The sequence below is a fragment of the Echinops telfairi genome, unplaced genomic scaffold (genome assembly GCF_000313985.2).
Source record: "Echinops telfairi isolate 266 unplaced genomic scaffold, ASM31398v2 ScPeMD7_40;HRSCAF=151, whole genome shotgun sequence".
Classification (NCBI taxonomy): domain Eukaryota; kingdom Metazoa; phylum Chordata; class Mammalia; order Afrosoricida; family Tenrecidae; genus Echinops; species Echinops telfairi.
In genome coordinates this window covers 797,789-815,805 of record NW_022103938.1, presented here as the reverse complement: position 1 = coordinate 815,805, position 18,017 = coordinate 797,789, and the positions used below count along the sequence as shown (strand labels likewise).

The window sequence follows — 18,017 nt, the reverse complement described above, 5'->3', positions numbered from 1 at the left end:
GAGGAGGAGGAGGAGGAGGAGGAGAAAGAGGAGAAGGAGGAGGAGGAGGAAGAGAAAGAGGAGGAGGAAGAGGAAGAGAAGGAGGAGGAGAAGGAGAAGGAGGAGGAAGAGAAGGAGGAGGAGAAGGAGCAGCAACAGCAGTAAGAGAATAATAGATGTTAAGGGGTCCAGGAAGGGTCGTAACCAGGAGCCCCATAGATGTTAAGGGGTCCAGGAAGGGTCGTAACCAGGAGCCCCTGTGCTCATTCTAGGAACTGGCAAATATGATCCTGGACGTGACCTGTTTGTTTTACTCAGAAGCGGCCTTCTCCTTTGAGCACGGCATAAATTCCGCCTGGAGCCTCTGCCAGAGTGTCTAGGCCTGGCCAATTCTAGACAACAACTGCCACTAGGGAATTGATCTGCATCTCCAAATCAATGATGAATCAGCGGCGATCTCTATGTGGAGTTGTGCTAGTTCGAAAGAAAGGTTAACATATGTATTTCCTGCAGAGACCACTCCAGTGGTTCTGGCAGCAGTCCCTGCAATTCTTGCCAGAACACTGATCCATGGGAGTTGTGGCCTTGGCAACAGAATATAGTAGACACAGCATATCCCAGAGGGCAGGGCCTTGTCCAGTTGGTTGGTAAACACTGAGATACAGAGCTTCTGCAGATACAGAACTTCTTGAACAAAATATGTGTTCAGTCCCACACTAATTTTTTTTTTTTAGTTCCAAAAGTAAATTAGAGAGCTGATGCAGGAAATATGTGTTAGGAGAAGGACTTTCATGTAAATCTTCCTCAAAACATGACATGCCTGGTAGTGTCAATGAAAGCTTTTCCTTCTGAGATTCTAGAAAGAAGGGAGTAAAGATCAGTTCTTAGACCTCCCCATCAAAGAGTCTGCCATCAGGGGTGAATGTGCGCACCCTAGAGGCCTCCCTTGGGAAACCCTCCCTTGTAATTTAGCCTCTGATATATAGAAATATTGGGGGAGGGTAGAAGCAGTTAACTCCTGAAAGAGGATCTGGGAAGAAGGAAAGTTTCCCTCTGGTAAAATGTATGTCACTATCGTCCTGCAGGATGAATAGCTTAGGGTTCCTACAGGAATCCCCTTAATGAAAGCAGGGAAATGGAAACAGAGAGGGGCCTGGGCTTTAAGGACAATGCCGCTATAAACTGGCTCCTCTTTGTTATGGACACATGTATATCTCAATTTCTAGATGGGGTGGAGTAATACTGAATCCCTCTGTCTGGGCCTAAAGCTGCAAGGAGCTGGCCATGCTCCCCAGACTGGCCTAGAGCCTCTAAAGCAGCGGTTCTCAACCTGTGGGTTGCGAGCCCTTTGGGGGCCAAATGACCCTCTCACAGGGGTCACCCAATTCATAACAGTAGCAAAATTACAGTTATGAAGTAGCAAGGAAAATCATTTTATGGTTGGGGGTCACCACCACATGAGGAACAGTATTAAAGGGTCACGGCATTAGGAAGGTTGAGAACGGCTGCAAAGATACCCAACACACCTGTTCCAGGTAATGTTAGCTGATCATGCCAAACGCATTGGAAAGCGGATTGTGGCAGATTCGGTTAGGTTGAAATTTATCACTCGCTCTCCATTAGGATCCATTTAAATGTGTTCTAATTTTTTATATTTTCTGCAGTTTTTGAGGCTTTTATCCGTTTGCCTTGTTATTTTTGTTAGTCTTTGCTTGCTTGTTTTGGTAGGGGAGGCTTGGAAAGAAGGGTGGGGTGGTGGTATGGGGTGCTAATAACAATGAGTCCAAGAATAGAAAATGGTCTAAAACTGATTGTGGTGGCAAGTCTTCTTGATCTGACTGAACTAATGAATTGTATGATATATGAATTGTGTGCCAATAAAACTGTTGAGGAAAAAAGGTGTTCACCAGCAGATTAACTGCTGATTGCAGTGGGGCAATCAAAGGAGCTGCAACTGATGGAGTGATGGAGGCACAATGCAAAGTCGCAAAACAGATTCATCCTGCAAGTGATAATCCTCTGGCCTTTTTAAAGAGTACTAGCAAGGCTTGCAGTGGCTTGAAGGTCCAGTTATTGTCTTTGATCTTGGTCATTTCAGATTGTGCAGGGTGTCAGGTTTCTCTCTGGAATGGAGTACCCCGCTGCTTTTTCCTGGGGCATTAATGGCTGTGGCTGTGATTGTAGGAGGCACTGTGGGGAGAGTGGGGAGACTGGAGACCCTTTTTTCCAGGTTTTTATTAATACCTGGAAGCTTGGCTCGTAGCATACAGTGGCTTGGAAGAGGTTGGGGGTGACCGCATTATTCCTGGAGTGCTTGTTGATATTTAGCCAAAGGGGCAACAAACCAAAGGGTTGGTCAAGTTAAGGTCACTTGGTAGCCCAGCATGCAATGATTAGCAAACCAGTGAAGCCCTTTAGTATTTAATAAAGAGCCAAGCTGGTTGGTGTATTGTAGGAGGCCTAATGGTATATGGCTCTGCATTGGGCTGCTAACTGCTAGGTTAGCAGTTCAAAACCACCAGTTGCTCCTTGGGAGAATGATGAGGCCTTCTATTCCTATAAAGAGTTACAGCCTGGGAAACTGACAGGGGCAGTTCTACTCTATCTTATAGGGCAGCGGTTCTCAACCCTTTCACAGGGATCTCCTAAGACCATCAGAAAACATAAATATTTCATAATATATAATTACATATTGTTTTGTGATTAATCACTATGCTTTAATTATGTTTAATTATGTTCAATTTGTAACAATAAAAATGCATCCTGCATATCAGATATTTACATTGCGATTCATAACAGTAGCAAAATTACAGTGATGAAGTAGCAACGAAAATAATTTTATGGTTGGGAGGTCATCACAACATGAGGAACTGTATTAAAGGGTCGCGGCATGAGGAAGGTTGAGAACCACTGTTAGAAGGTCACTGTGAGTAGGCATTGATTCAATGGTGGTAAGTTTGTTTTTTCGGGTTGGAGATATTTTCAATGTCTCCACCATCAAGTCACTTCTGTGTCTACTTCTTTGGAAAAGTAACTCACAGACTTCTTGGTTCTAGAGCTTAGGTTAAAACACTCAATGCCACCCTTTGTTTTTCAGTAATATGTAGTGTGAGGGGAAACCAGCCCCTAACACTATCACAGGTTCAGTAGGTGAAACAGTACAGTAATAATATATAAATATTAAGTAAAGTCATAGACGATCGGAGAGAGAGTAAAATGAAATAATCAGACGCATTTCATGGTAGCATGCTCACCTCAGCCCTTCTTGGAGGTCCACGTGGGGATTCAAGAGGACGAGAGGGCAGGAGAGACAATTTATCTCTCACCAAGCCCTCCTGATTACAGATGACCACATACACAACAGGAGGGTTGTGCCAAACGCAATACAAGCAATAGGAGGGGGATAAGCTAGGGGTGTACGTGCAATAGGAAGGGGAGGGATTAGGAGTACACATGTGGCAAGATGGGCGGACTCTAGACTCAATATGGCAGCCTAACCGTGGTCAGCCTTGAATGGCCTCAACCTTGCCTTTGGGCTCTCCTTCAAGGGAACAATCCACTGCCCTTATCAGAAGGGCGTGGGTCCTACTTAGAGTGGGACAGAGTATGCAGTCTGATTGCTTTAGATGGCTGATAACCCCCATGCATAGCAAGCAGCATCTTAGGTTTGGCATATATTTGGGGGAGACACTTGGGAGAAAACCTTCTGTATCCCACAATATAGGTGGAAGGGCTTTTTTAAATTTGGTAGGCTTAGGGCTGGGCCTTGTATTAGGGCCTCTTTTTAATTGCTCTGTGCTGTTCCTTTTCTCAGTATAGGCTGGTGGGTCCTGGGTGACTGTTCTCCTTTAAGGCATTATAAAGGGGTCTGGCCTTATCACCATAACCAAAAATCCAGTGTGCAGTACCCAGTGAGTCCCAGGGAAGCTCAAAATTGTCTTAGAGAGGTGGGCTCAGAGAGTCCCAGGGTGGCTTGCACACTATTAAATGAGAATTGTTTCTTTCCAGGGCACAGTATGAGGCCCACTCTTCAACCTCTTGTAGGATTTGGGGCTGATTTGGGGATATTTTATATTCCCCTCTCTGCCAGAAAACGTAGGGTTTGCATTACATGCCTATGACCTGCCTGCTCCATGGGAGAGCAGAGAAGCAAATCCTTGACCTATTGGACTCCAAGATGCACCCACCTCATTCAAATGAAAGTTATTTTAGACCTTCACGAAAGCCTGCCCAAAGAGCTGGGCATTTTCTTTGAAACTCTGGGAGCACACACCAGGTTAGCATGGTCTGTGCCCCATGGGCCTGCCCACTCAAGAACAAATAGAAATCGGCGGTCTGGATCTAATCAAATACAGAAAAGAGTATCTTTTAAGTTGGGGGAGGAAAAAAAAACACTGAGTTTGGGAGGGAATGACCCAGAGGGAATGGTCTAAGTGTTTGGCTACAGAAAGTGTAGTAATGATTGCTTCATTAATTGCCCTTAAACCTTGACCCACCTCGTAGATCCCATCCTTTTCCCTAACTGGTAGAATACGAGTTAGCAAGGGGATTTGCAGGTCACTAGCAGGGTGTCAATAATTCCCTTTAGCCCTTCTCTGGACTCTGGGAAATGGGGAGAATCTTTGCATAAAGGATCTTAGCATAAAGCTCCCTCCCTGGATATTCTCGTTGCCCATACCTGACTATTAAGCTGGTCTTTTTTATCTGTTAATGTCACCTGATTCTCTTTTGACAAATGATGTCAAATAGGAGCAGGTTCCTCAATATTCACAGAAAAAATCATTTGAATTCTAACTTTGCTTACAATGTCTCTCCCCTAAAACTGATAGTGGTGATGACTGTACAACTCTTTCTGTTGTGACTGAACTATAGAATTGTACGATATGTGGATTATATGCCAATAAAACTGTTGAGGAAAAAAAAAAGTCTCTCCCTTATAATGGAGGAGGACACTCAGGCATAACCAAAAGAGGGTGTTTAAAAGTGTTGGCTCCCCATAGGAAATTAAGAAAAGGAGTCAGATATCTTGCCCAGGGTATACAGCCCACGCCCTGAGTTGTGGTATCTTGAAGGTAGGGAGGCGCCCTATACAAGGTCAGTACAGAAAACTCTACTTCCATGTCCAACAGAAAATGAACAGGCTTGTGATAAGAATTTTATGAGCCCCAATAAAATGATTTTTTTTTAAAAAGAAAATGAACAGGCTTTCCAACCACTTGAAGACTTATCCTAGGCTCCATCCTGTTGATGGGGATGCTATTAGTGGAAGCCAACCAGAGAAGAGGGTCCCAGCAGTTCAAGGTCATGGTTTCTAACAGTGCAGATACGAGGCCCCTCTGGCCCTTGGGGCCAGCCCCCTTTCAATGGCCAAACTTTTGACATAGAGGATAAGACTTCTGGGGATTTCTCACCCAAGAACATTCTCCCTTTCATTGTCCTGCTCCAAACCCCCATTGGTGCAGTTCCCATTGGGAGTACCTCTGGGTGTTCCCTTCAGTAAGCTTTGGGGCCACTGGCCCTGAAGGGGGGCACTACTAGGAGAGCCTGCCTTTTCTGCTCACATTTCTCCTCTTTGAAGGCCTCTCCTCCTCTGGGCCTCTATCACAGAGCACCGAGGAAGGTGTTTTTAAGACATCTTCCAGGGGACTCAGCAAATCCATTCCTAACTTTTGCCTGATGTCTGGGCAGACTGAGTTATAAAGTTATCTTTTAACACTATCTGCCCTATGGGATTCCCAGGATCTAAATCTGGGAATTCGAAAAAGGCAGTTTGAGTCTCCAGAAGCCCTTGGTCAATGGCTGCTCTTTTGTTATGCTCAGCTTCTGCTGAGAACTTTGCATTCCTTGTAAAAGACAAAGGAGCATGTGGTCTCTTGAAGACTTCTAATCATAATCCCCATGGGGAGCCCATTCGGGATTGCTTCTGTCTTTGGCAAATAATGAACATTTTGAGTATGCATTTCACTGGCATATGCCAAGGCCTTTCTCTTAATACCTTCACTCTTAAGGTGTTTAAAGCCTCTTGAAAGATCGGATTAAAGTCTTTCCAAGATCAGTCAAAGATCAGAGTTAACTTCAAACTTCTTAATGAACTTGCTGGGGACATCTGTAAAACTCCCTGATTTATGCTCAAGTCCTGAATCAAGAGCCCTCGTGGTGTAGTGGCTGCACATTGGGCTACTAACTGCAAGGTCAGCAATTCAAAACCACCAGCTGCTCTGAGGAAAAAAGATGAGGCTTTCTAATGCTGTAAACCAGTAGTTCTCAACCTTCCTAATGCCATGACTCTAATACAGTTCCTTGTGTTGTGGTGACCCCCAACCATAAAATTATTCTTGTTGCTACTTCATAGTAGCAACTTAGTAATTTTGCTACTCTTATGAATCGTAATGTAAATATCTGATATACAGAATGTATTTTCATTGTTACAAATTGAATATAATTAAAGCATAGTGATTAATCACAAAAACAATATGTAATTATATATTGTGAAATATTTATTTCTAATGACACACAAATGAAATTTTGTCTTGAAGCATGGTGTAGCATGGGTAACAGTTTTCATGCCGGGTACTCGTCTGTGGGCGTGTCTGCATGTGAGCGGACAGGATAGAGGAGCAGTGTCTCAGTTCCTAAGACCACCAGAAATACGTGTTTTCCGATGGTTTTAAGCCACCCTTGTGAAAGGGTCGTTCAACTCCCAAAGGGATTGTGACCCACAGGTTGAGAATCACTGCTGTAAACAATCTCAGAAATACACTGGGGCAGTTCTACTCTGCCTTACAGGGTTACTGAGGGTCAGAATCAACTCCATGGCAGTAAGAAGTCTTGTCTAGTGAACATGGCTTACGTTCTGAATATGCCACCTGGCCTGGGGCATTCTCCTAAAGGAACAGCTCGGGCTCTGTCTGCCTTGCCGCCTTGCTTTCGCTGGACCTTAAAAGTTCTGCGTCAGGTTGTGTTGACTCGGGCTGAAGGAGGCTGTATCTCCTGGGGTCCCATGTGGGAAAGTGGGAGCTGGCTTTCTGGTTTATTTTTTCCCCAAAGTCTACAAGAAGGCAGGGTCCATTTAACGAGTCTTACGTAGCTGGGGAGCATTTCACAGGGCTATGAAAGCCTACATATAAGAGACCTCTGTCTATTCTCCTTGCCTTTTGCAAAACAAGTCTAGTAAGATGGTATCATAATTTAGACTGCCATTTTCAAGCCAGAATGCATCTCAGAGGTGTATCTAAAAGTGATTGTGATTTGGTTTCCCATCTGAAAAGAGCAGAGGAGATCATGGTAGAGTGCTCAAGTGTTTTCTTATTTCTCCACCATGCTTAAAAACGGTTTGAAACAGAGTAATTCCAGAATTAACCAGTCTTTACTAGGTAGCCCTCCACTACCTCCTGCCTTCTGGTAAGGCCCACTCATCTCTAACTTCAGGAAACTGTTAAAAGACCCCCTCACCAGAGCTAAAATCCTTAGCAGTCGGTGGTCCCAAACTGCTGACCACACAGTTAGCAGTCCAAAGCGTGACTCCCCAAGCCACCAGGGCTCTACACCATGTAAAATAGACAGCCCCCACCCACCCACCCACCCAATGCACAGATTTCTGCACTATTCTAAGGGTGCTCTCTTAAGTAAATAATAAGTCCCTGAGTAAGAAGCCCCTTCCTCTGCCACCTAACAAAGCACAATACAGATTACATTCATCCTCCAGGGTGGGTAAAATTGCAGAGACAGCTGCTAAAGGTGAGAGAAATAGAGAAGTGCTGTGGGGTGGCCAGTTTCCTGGCCCAAACTGACTCTTTCCCCCGCCCTCAGCACTTTTCAGAGATAGAAGCTAGTGACATTGTGTAGTGGGTTTGTATGCTGTTTGCGGATTTCTGAGACAGCAATTGTTTAGAAAAGTAGAAAACCTCGTCTTTCTCCCCTGAGCAGCTGGTGGTTTCAAACTGCTCCCCTTCCAGTTAGCAGTCCATCTCATAACCCACTCTGCTACCAAGCCTACTTGGTTGGAGAACAGAAGATTAAATTTGGGTCTTATTAAAAGGGCAAGTGGTTTTGAGTTTACCTGAATGCACTATGGATATTGGATGCTCTTCCTACCTGGTATTGTAAAATATGTCTTCATGTGAGATGAAAGTCCAAATGATTATTATAACTACATAGAACTATGACTTTAACAAACTTCAATGTATTTCCTCATGATTTAGGAGTCCAGATATCCTAATTCAGGGTGCCAATTCTAGGGGATGGCTTTCCTTCTGTGTGTGCCTCCTGGTTCTGGGAGATTCCTACCATAGAGGTCCCTCTAATCTCTGCTCATTTATATCTCCTTTCATCTCCTGTGGGATCTCTAGTGGCACTGCTGAGTAAACATTAGACTGTTAACCACAAGGTCAGTGGTTCAAACATATCAGCAGCTCCAAGGGAGAAAGATAAGGCTATCTGTTCGGACAAATATTTACTGCCTCAAACCTCACTTAGTAAATGTCAATTCATAGCTACCCTATAGGAAAGGGTAGAACTCCCCCTTTGAGTTTCCAAGACTATAACTCTTTACAGGAATAGAAAGCCCTGTCTTTCTCCTAAAGAGCTGGCTGGTGGTTTCTAACTGCTGACCTTCAGGATAGCAGCCTAACAAGTAATCACTATGCTAACAGGGCTCCAAACTCTATGGTGATGTAAATTCCCCCAACCCCCCCCCCCCCAAAAAAAAAGCTCCGCTAGGTGGAGTTTTTACAGTACACAATTTTCCCAGTAGGCAAGCATCAAGCAACTGGCTCTGAATTAGTGCATCCAGTAGCATCACGTGGGAAGGTTCTCTCTGGTCACAGTGAATTTTTTCCTAAAAGCAGTTTCGTTCGAACCTCATTTTTTGTGATGATCAATTTAAGAGAACAGCATGCAGCTGTGAAATTTTGTTTCCTGCTCAGAAAAAAATGCCACAGAAACTGATATGATGTTGAACAGAGCTTACAAAGACAGCATTACGGAGAAAACTCTAATCTACAGGTGTTTTTCTCATTTCAAAAAAGGTGAAATGCTGATTGATGACAAATCTCGTTCTGGATGTCCATCAACTTCCCAGATAAAAATGTTGACAAAATTTGTACATTTGTGCTCGAAGACAGATGACAGACTAAAGAAATGGGGAACGTATCTGGACTATCTTGGAGCTTGGTTTAGCAAATTTTAATGGAAGATTTGGAAATGAGAAGGGTTGCTGCAAGATTTGTGCACCAGGTTCTGACTGATCAGGAAAAAGAGTGTGGAGTAGAAACATGCCATGCTTTGAAAGAACAGCTCCAAAGTGACCCAGACTTTTCCCCCCCAAAGTTACAAGTGACGAGACATGGTGCTATCCTTAAAACCCCCAAAGCAAATATCAATCAAGCCAGTGGAAGACACCATCATCACCTTGCCCAGAAAAAGCTCCTCAAGTGAAATCAAAGACAAGACGATGCTCATTTGCTTTTTGATGTGCATTTGGAGTTCATTCCTCCAGGTCAGACTGCTAACCAAGCTTTCTATTTATTAGTTCTGAAAAGATTGCATAACAGTGTGTGACAAAAAAGGCCTGATTTGTGACAGACAGGGGACTGGTTTTGCCACCATGACAATGCACCTGTTCACACAGCCATCTCAATGCGCCAGTTTTTGGCCCAAAACATCATGCCTCTCTTGCCACATTCACCTGACTCACCTGACCTCACTCTGTGTGACTTCTTTTGTTTCCCCAAATGAAAAAGGACATTAAAAGACAGCGATTTGACAACGAAGAAAAGGTGAAGAAGAAGAAAAAACGACGGAGGTGCTATCAGCCATCCAAACAGATGAATTTGAAAAATGTTTCCAGTAATAGAATTGTAGATTTGACAAATGTATTAAGTGTAATGGAGAGTATTTTGAAGGTGATAAGGTTGTTCTGTTAAAAAAATGTAAATATATAGTTTTGGGGGAGGAAATCCCGGTTTGGTTTGGTTTTTTGGTACCCCTGCATATGTAGAGTAACTATGAGTCTGAATTGGCTCAATGGCAATTGATTTTTTGGTCTTCATTTCTTATAAGAAAGCTATTGTAGGTCCCACCCCAGGGAAACTCCCCTTATGTCATATCGGAGATGTGATCCAAGGGTGCTACAAGCCACCTTAGTCTTCTTACAACTTTTTGAGTGATTACATCATGACCTAACTGCCCAGGAGAATCATGGCTCAGCCAAGTTAATATGTATTTAAGAGAGACAAAATTCAATCCACAGTACCATTGTTTGCACAGTTTGTAAAGTTATTCATTATATTTTTTGATGGAATGCCTTTGAATAATCACTAAAACACAGGTAAACCTCTTTCTGGCATTCTCTGCTTTTTTCCAAGGTTCATTTAATATCACGTATACTATCCTTCATTTCACATGCTCTTCTGAATCCAGTGTGAATTTCTGGTAGTTCCTTGGTAACATACTGGGGCAGCCATTTTTAAGTGATCTTCAGCAAAATTTTACTTGCCTATGATATTGTTTAATAATTTCCACAATCTGTTGGAATATCTTTCTTTGGTATATGTACAAATATGGATCTCTTCCACGTGGGTGCCTAGGTAGCCCTCTTTTGTTTTGGTTTGGTTTTTTAAGGTAGTCCTCTTTTAAATTTCTTGACATTGGCAAGTGAGCAGCATCTGTTGAAACATTTTCATTGGTATTCCATCAACTCCTAGTTGGTTGGTTGGTGTGTTTTTTTTGCCAGGGCCTTTAGTGCAGCTTCAACTTCTTCCTTCATTACCAATAGTTGTTGATCATAGGCTTCCTCCTGAAATGGTTAAACATCAACCAACTCCTCTGTGTACAGTGACTGTATGTTCCATCTTCTTTTGATGCTTCCTGTCTTATTCAGTATTTTGTGCATCGAATCCTTCCATATAGCTAACTCAAAGCTTGAATTTTTTTCTAAAACAAGGTACATCCGGAGGGATGCATTCTGAAGAAAGTGGATCCAAGAAGAACTAATATTTCAACTGAGTTCTGAGAACGAGGAGAGCTTCAAAGTGGCTACTAAGATAAGCAAGAGGGTAACCGCAAACGCACAAAAGCTAAAACTGTGTTAACTCCTTTTTGAAGGCGCCCAAAATAGTGCAGGTGGAGTGAAGGAGGATTCCCGAGAAACTTCTGGCAAAATAGGAGGTTGCGGCGTTCATCAAGCAAAATGCACACGACTGGAGAATAATAATGATACTTTCAGTAACAACAAGGAACTACAGAAATGAAATAAAGAACAAGGGTCTACATGTGACCTCCTCCCTGGGGGACGGACAACAGAAAAGTGGGTGAAGGGAGACGTCGGACAGGGCAAGATATGACAACATAATAATTAATGAAATCAAGGGTTCGTGAGGGAGGGGGAATGGGGAGGGAGGGGTAAAAATGAGAACCTGAGGCCAGGGGCCCAGTGGAGAGGAAATGTTTTGAGAATGATGAGGGCAATGAATGTACAAATGTGCTTGACACAATTGATGTATGTATGGATTGTGATAAGAGTTGTATGAGCCCCTAATAAAACGATTAAGAAAAAAGAAAGAAAGCCAGCATGACCAAGACACGAACCTGGAGAGGTAAGACTTGGCGCCAGCAGAGGGCAGACCTGCAAGCCCCTGGAGACGGACAATAGGAGACAAGCACCGGAAGGAGGTGACCCGGCGTGAGAACAACTCCGACGGAGGGCGGGGGGGCGGGCCACTCGCCCTCACTTCCGCTTCCGCCGCCCGCCTCCCCGCCCCCTCGCCCGTCTGACCTACCGGGGAGCGAGCGTAGCGCGTGACCGCACGTGACGGAGACGCCTGAGCCGAGCGGCCCGAAGTGGCACCCCGATGGCAGAAGGCGGTTCGAAAAGCTGGCACTTCACTTGGGACACGGGTGGAAACACACGCCCCTTGGTACTGCCCAATCAGCGTCCAGTCTGCGGAGAAGGGGCCAGGGAGAGAGATGCGATGACTCCGTGGTCACATGCCGCGGGGTCCAGTGGGAGGAGCTGAGGCCCAGCGGGCGCTTGGCGCTTCCTGTTTCCGGTTCCCGGAGTGGGCACAGCGAGGCGCCTGAGGGAGCGCTGGGACCGCGGTCCGTGGCTGGCCCCTTGTCGGCCCGTCCTCCAGCCGCGACCGGGATCCACCGGGGGATTGTGAGCGCCGCGTGCGCCCCCGGCCTGTAGCACGTGAGTCGGAGGGGGCGTGGAGGAGGGGGAGGCTGGCTGGAGAGAGCCTGCACCTCCCAGTCGGCGACAGGCTCGCTGGGCTGTGTGCACTGGCCAGCCTAGTGCGACAGGGAGCTCCAGGGCGGAAGGGAGGCGGGCACGGGTGGAGGCCAGGAGTCCCAGAGCCCGCAACGGTCCCCCCAGCCGAGGAGGGAGGGAATTCCTTGCAGTTGGAAGTCGGGGAAAGAGAGTCCCCAGGTGTGGAGTCTGAGATGGCCTTGGTAACTTGTAGAGGGAAGTTTGCTTGGCATCGTGGAGGGAGGTAACGTGGCATCATTGGGAAGGTGGTCTAAGGTAAAAGTGGCACCGTTGGGGGGTGCGGGGTGGCTGTAAGCAGGAGTACCAGGAGACTGGACTAGACAGGGCGAATTTCCAGAGCCCTTGGAAGTGGGTTGAGAATGCGTGTGTGGTCTGGAAACGAGAGCTCATCGAGGAATCATCTCGTGCTATATTCTTTGTACCGAGCTTCCGCTCTGGAGATACGGAACCTTCTTCCTCTTGGCGCTCTTTCAGCATGGGGCCGTTTAGCTCGTTGGCGCTGCTCTTCTGAAACCTGTCAGCTGCTGGCGGCAAGGGAGTGGTTTAGTAAGTGCCACAGTGAGGTGAAGCACTCGGCTTGAGAGCCAAGTGCTCTGACCGACCAGCCGCTTCACAGGCTACAGATGAGACTAATTTCATGAAGATTACAGCCTTGGAAACCCTGCAGGGCCTTCCCACCCTGCCGTATCTAGGAATCCAGCCAGTAACACACTTCATCATTGGAAATGAGCCAGGGAGAAGAAAGGAGATACGCCATTTAAAAAATAATAGAAAAGGGCCACGGCTAGTCTTGAGAGGTGGGGAAGTGAGTAAGTACAAGTTGCCCAATCACTGGCCATCCCAGTAAAGGAGAATTTGTTGCATTGCCAAAACCATCTGCAGTTGTAGAAGAAAAAACTGAAGGAGATTTTTCAATAGCACAAAACCCTGCTGGTGGCTCCCAAAGAATCTAACACAAATTCTGTACCTGAGTCGATTGTAGCGTATTTTAAAAAGGCATAAATACTCAACTGTTGCTTTGTTGCACCCCTGTATTTGTCCTCAGCGGTTTCCCAGCAAGTATCTTTACACCATGAGAAGTTCAAGTTGCCCCAGTAATTTTATACGGTGGATTCTTGTACAGCCAAGGACTAATAACTTAACCTCTGGAAACTTCTGGGTTTTTGTAAAAAGGGGGAAATAAACCTTTTCTGATTGTTGTTTGGGTTTTTTCCCCCCTGGTTGTTTTGAGTAGCCTCATTAGTGTAGTGGTTGGGCATTGCACAGTTTCAGCAGTTCGAAACCACCAACTCCTCTGAGAAAGACAAGGCTTTCTGTTCCAAGGATGGAAAGCCTCAGAATCCCAGAGGGGCAGTTCTACCTGCCCTGATAGGGTCATTGTGAAGAGGATTGTTTGGAGGATTTGCAGACATCATTTAGGCAGCCGTCTGAGCATGTGCAACGAAGCAAAGAATTTGTTGAGTGAGTGTGTATGTGTGGGCACACACACGTTGCACCATGTGTCAACCCCAAACCAAACTTGTCCTCAAGTTGATTCCAACTCATGGCAGCCCTATCAAACGGAGTAGAACTGTCCCATAGAGTCTCTGATGCTGTAATCTTTACACACACTCATTGAGCAAGTCCTATCTTGAGCTGCTAAATGGAATTTAAGGCCCATTAACTTCCCCATGGAAAAAAGGGATGAAACTGCCTAAACAGTTAGTCTCAGAAATGCAAGGGGGCACTTCTACTCTGTCCTGCAGGGGTGCCGTAAGTTGCGATGGACTCGATGGCAGTAGTTTGATCTTGACTGAACCACACTGCCCCATCTGGTGCATTAGAATTGTGATCTTTTTAGTTAGCAGCTAGGTTGAAAAATAGAATTAAAGGATGAATGGAATTTTTTACAGACTGACGTTTCCTTGTATGTGTGTGCAAGTGCCCACAAGCACTCATACATAGCGAAACTTTAAGTGGGAAAGAAAAATGATTTTTAATGGTTCCATTTTCACCCTACTTTTTGAGCTAGCAAGCAAATGAAAGATATTTCAGCTTAGCTTGTTTACCCCTTATCACTTCCCAATTCTATTAATTTCTTGGTTCTATTTTGATAAGAGAAATTATCAACTGTTAACCAATAAGACTTTCAAGCCTAATCTAAGATCACAGCCTTCTGAGTGATCATCCCAGTGGAAAACTACTGGAGGAAAAAAATCTTGAGAACCCAAAATGTTGAAATTTTAAATTCGATCATAAGAAACTGTGAACAACTTGGAACTCCAATCTATCTAATGAAAGACAATTGACATTTCTCTTTAGTGAATAGCTGGCAAGGTTGTGTGCTGACCAATGGTGTAACTTAAGATGGAAGTTATAGGTAAAAGTTCTTTATTCTACCTCCTGTTCAACTGTGGGAAGAATCATAGCCCCTCTCCTCGAGTCATAAGGAAAGCAGAGCTTTGGCTGTCCGTTCTTATCTACAAGGAGTCATTGTGGGAAGGATTATTTATTTATCTCTAAACTTGGCAGTACCCATTCTGGTCTGCCTATTTCAAGTTGAGTCAGTGGGGCTTTAAAGTGTATCCAAACCAAAGTTCAGCTCTGTAGTCGGGAAGCCTTTACTAAGTGAGAAAGAAAAATTTAGAATAATTTTATCTTGGTCACAGGGAAATTTAGTGAGAAAGGTCCATGCGACATTAGGCCCCGAAGGGTGCAAGCAAAACTAAAGGTTGGTGTTTGAAACCCACCAGGTGATGCCGTGGAAGAAAAGCTGGTGGCCCTTTTCTGTAAAGGTTACAACCCAAAAAACCCAGGCTCTTCGACACATAGGGTTCCCATGGTGTGAGATTGATTTAGTCATAACACAACATGCTTTATTTGCTTTTTAATAATGGCCTAAGGGATCATCAAAGGATATCAGATTGAAGTTGGATAAATTACTATACTCTAGGTATGAATTAGAAAAAGAAAATGAGTGTGAAAAATTGGGAGCCTTTTGTTTTTGTTTTCATTCCTAGAATAACACAAGCCAACAAGTGTATTCCAGAAACCAAACCAAACTCACTGCCATCGTCTTGATGCTGCTTCCTGGTAGGAAGCACCCTATCTATGTAGGACAGGGTAGAACTGCTCCTGTGGGTTTCTTTATGGGAGTAGAAAGCCTCATCTTTTCCCCCGTGGAGCAGCTGGTGGTTTCAAACTGCTGACCTTAACCTGTAGCAGCCGTAACCAAGACACCACAAGGACTCTTCTTACAAGTGTACTGTATTTATTAAACAATGAAGTGGTTGGTGATTCCCAAGGGTGGTTGGCAATTTGGAGCCTAGAAAAGACAGCTGTACTTAGTGGAGAGACATCTGGGTGTGACTTGTTACGCTTGAAAAGGTGAGTTTAGCAGACGTCAGGCAACTTATTTTGACCTAGTGAATATTGCATGTATTCCCTGTAATTTATAGAATGAAATAAGTTTTCACAAAAGTGAGACATGAAAGCAGATAAATGCCAAATTTTAGGTACTGTGTTTTCTCTCTTCGGCATTTTTATGATTGAGGAAAACAAAGACTCTTGGGCGGCCCTGAATGTGAATGTATGAAGTCAAGGTCCAGAGTATTTGAGTGACTTCTTTAGTGTATGCCTTTGATTTTCTTTTAAGTTGTTATCTGAGTGTTTTCTTAAGGGTTTGAGCTTTATTTATGAATGTGAACTTAGATTCATGACTTTATTTAATCTAACATAGATCAACTTTGAATAATAAAATGCTTAGTCTCATGTTTTCACGAACAGTCGTGGGACAAGGACGTCTCTGCTCAGGCCATCGTAATTCATTGACTTTCGTTGTTATGCTTCCCCTTTCTCTCGTCCCACCCCCAATAGTTGGTTGTAAAGGACTCACTGGTAAGGTAGACTGCAAGTTATATGAGGTTTTGGATAATGCATGCCTTTGGCACAGAGATATTAAAATGGACTACTTGTAAAAAGAACAAAGGTTTGGTTTTTTTTATATAAATATACTACTTGATGCCAGGAGCCCATGGTAGCTCTGTAGGCTAGGTATTGGGCTACTAACTGGAAGGGTGGCAGTTCAAACCCACCAGCAACTCCCCTGTCTGCCCTGTAAAAATTTACATGGTCCAAGACCTGAGATAGGGTCCTTGGGGGTAAAATGGACTCAAAGACGACAATGTACTACTTGACGTCTGTACCACAGAATCCAGGGCTTCCTGCTGAAGGAAAATACCACACATAACATTAGGCATTTTATCTCTTTCCTTTCTCCCCCATCCCTCCCTTACTCAACACATGTGCACCCAAAAGGATGCTCCCCTCCCACAGCTGCTGGAGGACACGACTGCTCCTGCTGCTGCTCCAAGCTGTGGCTGTGACAGAATCCTGGCAGGCCGAAGAAAAAACCTGCGACCTTGTAGGAGAAAAAGGCAAAGAGTCCGAGAATGAGTTGGCTCTCCTGAAGAGGCTGAAACCACTCTATGACAAAAGGTAACATGAGAAGAATCTTTTTTTTTTTAATATAGTAATTCTGTTTATTCCTCCCATTTTTTTTAATCGTTTTATTTGGGGTTCATACAACTCTTATCACAATCCATACTACATCAATTGTGTAAAGCACATTTGTATATTTATTTCCCCTATCGTTCTCAAAACATTTCCTCTCCACTTAAGTCCCTGGCATTAGGTCCTCATCCTTCCCCTCCCTCCCTGCTCCCCCCTCCCTCATGAGCCCTTGATAATTTATAAATTATTATTTTGTCATATCTAGCCCTGTCCGACGTCTCCCTTTACCCACTTTTCTGTTGTCCGCCCCACAGGGAGGAGGTCACATATAGTTCCTTGTAATTGGTTCCCTCTTTCCAACCCATTCTCCCTCTACCCGAAATGAGAAGAATCTTAAAGGGCTGGAAATACCAAGTCTTTTTCCTTCTCTTACTGATACTTCATTATTATTATATGGAGGAAATGCACATGTAGTAAGCTCCTCTGGGAGACAATTCTAATATGAGCCTGTGTGGGTCTAAATTTGGCCATGATACCTTGCTTTTATTTAAAATAAAATATTCTCAGAAGTTTTGAGTAACTGTGCAAAAAAGAGTAGCTACTTACTGAGATTAGACCCAAGGGACCAGCTTGTAGGAATTCATGCCTATTTGATATCTAAGTGGATAGCAGGACTTTAGAAGTAACAGCTCAGTGTGTTCCCAAAACCAATACAAAACTCAACTGCCATTGAGTCAGTTTTACCTCCTAGCACCCCAATAGAATAGAATGGAATTGTTCCTGTGGGTTTCCAAGACTCCAACTACAGGAGTAGCCACAACCCCATCCCAAGAGCCGCTGATCCTTTCACGCTGCTAATGTGATCAGCGGTGCGGTGCGTAGTCCACTGTGCCAAATGTTGAGAATCACCAAGACATTCATCAGAACACTACAGAGTTGCCACCAGGTTAACCCTGAGGCTTTCTCTCCCTATAAAGAGTTACACTCTTGGAAACTCATAAAGGCACTTCTACCTACCCTATAGTTGTAAGATTTAGAATTAGTGGCAGTCAGCTTTTTGAACTTATGGCAACCCTATATGTGTTACGTAGAACTGTACTCCATAGGGTTTTCAGTGGCTGGTTTTTCACAAGCCCATCCTCAGATCTTTCTGCAAGGCACCCCTAGAGAAAGGTGCTCATTACAGCATGGGTGGGTATCCGTGAACATAAACCTTTATTCCTATGGAAATGAATCCGGTATTCTAGAAATAGCTACGTTTTCGGTGGTGTATACGTAT

The 18,017-nt window shown here is 44.3% G+C and overlaps 2 protein-coding genes across 3 annotated transcripts in view; one reads left to right on the top strand and one right to left on the bottom strand.

Annotated features, from left to right (window-relative positions):
- The window catches only part of KLRG1 (killer cell lectin like receptor G1), a 46,355-nt gene extending 34,274 nt beyond the window's left edge, over window positions 1-12,081 (bottom strand). For both annotated transcript variants that reach the window (XM_045290514.1, XM_045290515.1), the window contains exon 1: window positions 11,757-12,081. The gene's annotated coding sequence lies outside the window, so the exon portion shown is untranslated. The remainder of the gene's footprint in view (window positions 1-11,756) is intronic.
- The window catches only part of M6PR (mannose-6-phosphate receptor, cation dependent), a 16,145-nt gene continuing 9,954 nt past the window's right edge, over window positions 11,827-18,017 (top strand). The window contains exons 1-2 of the mRNA XM_004717426.2: window positions 11,827-12,169; window positions 16,544-16,723. Of these exons, the coding sequence (XP_004717483.1) occupies window positions 16,545-16,723 (179 nt within the window). The 5' untranslated portion in view covers window positions 11,827-12,169; window position 16,544. The remainder of the gene's footprint in view (window positions 12,170-16,543; window positions 16,724-18,017) is intronic.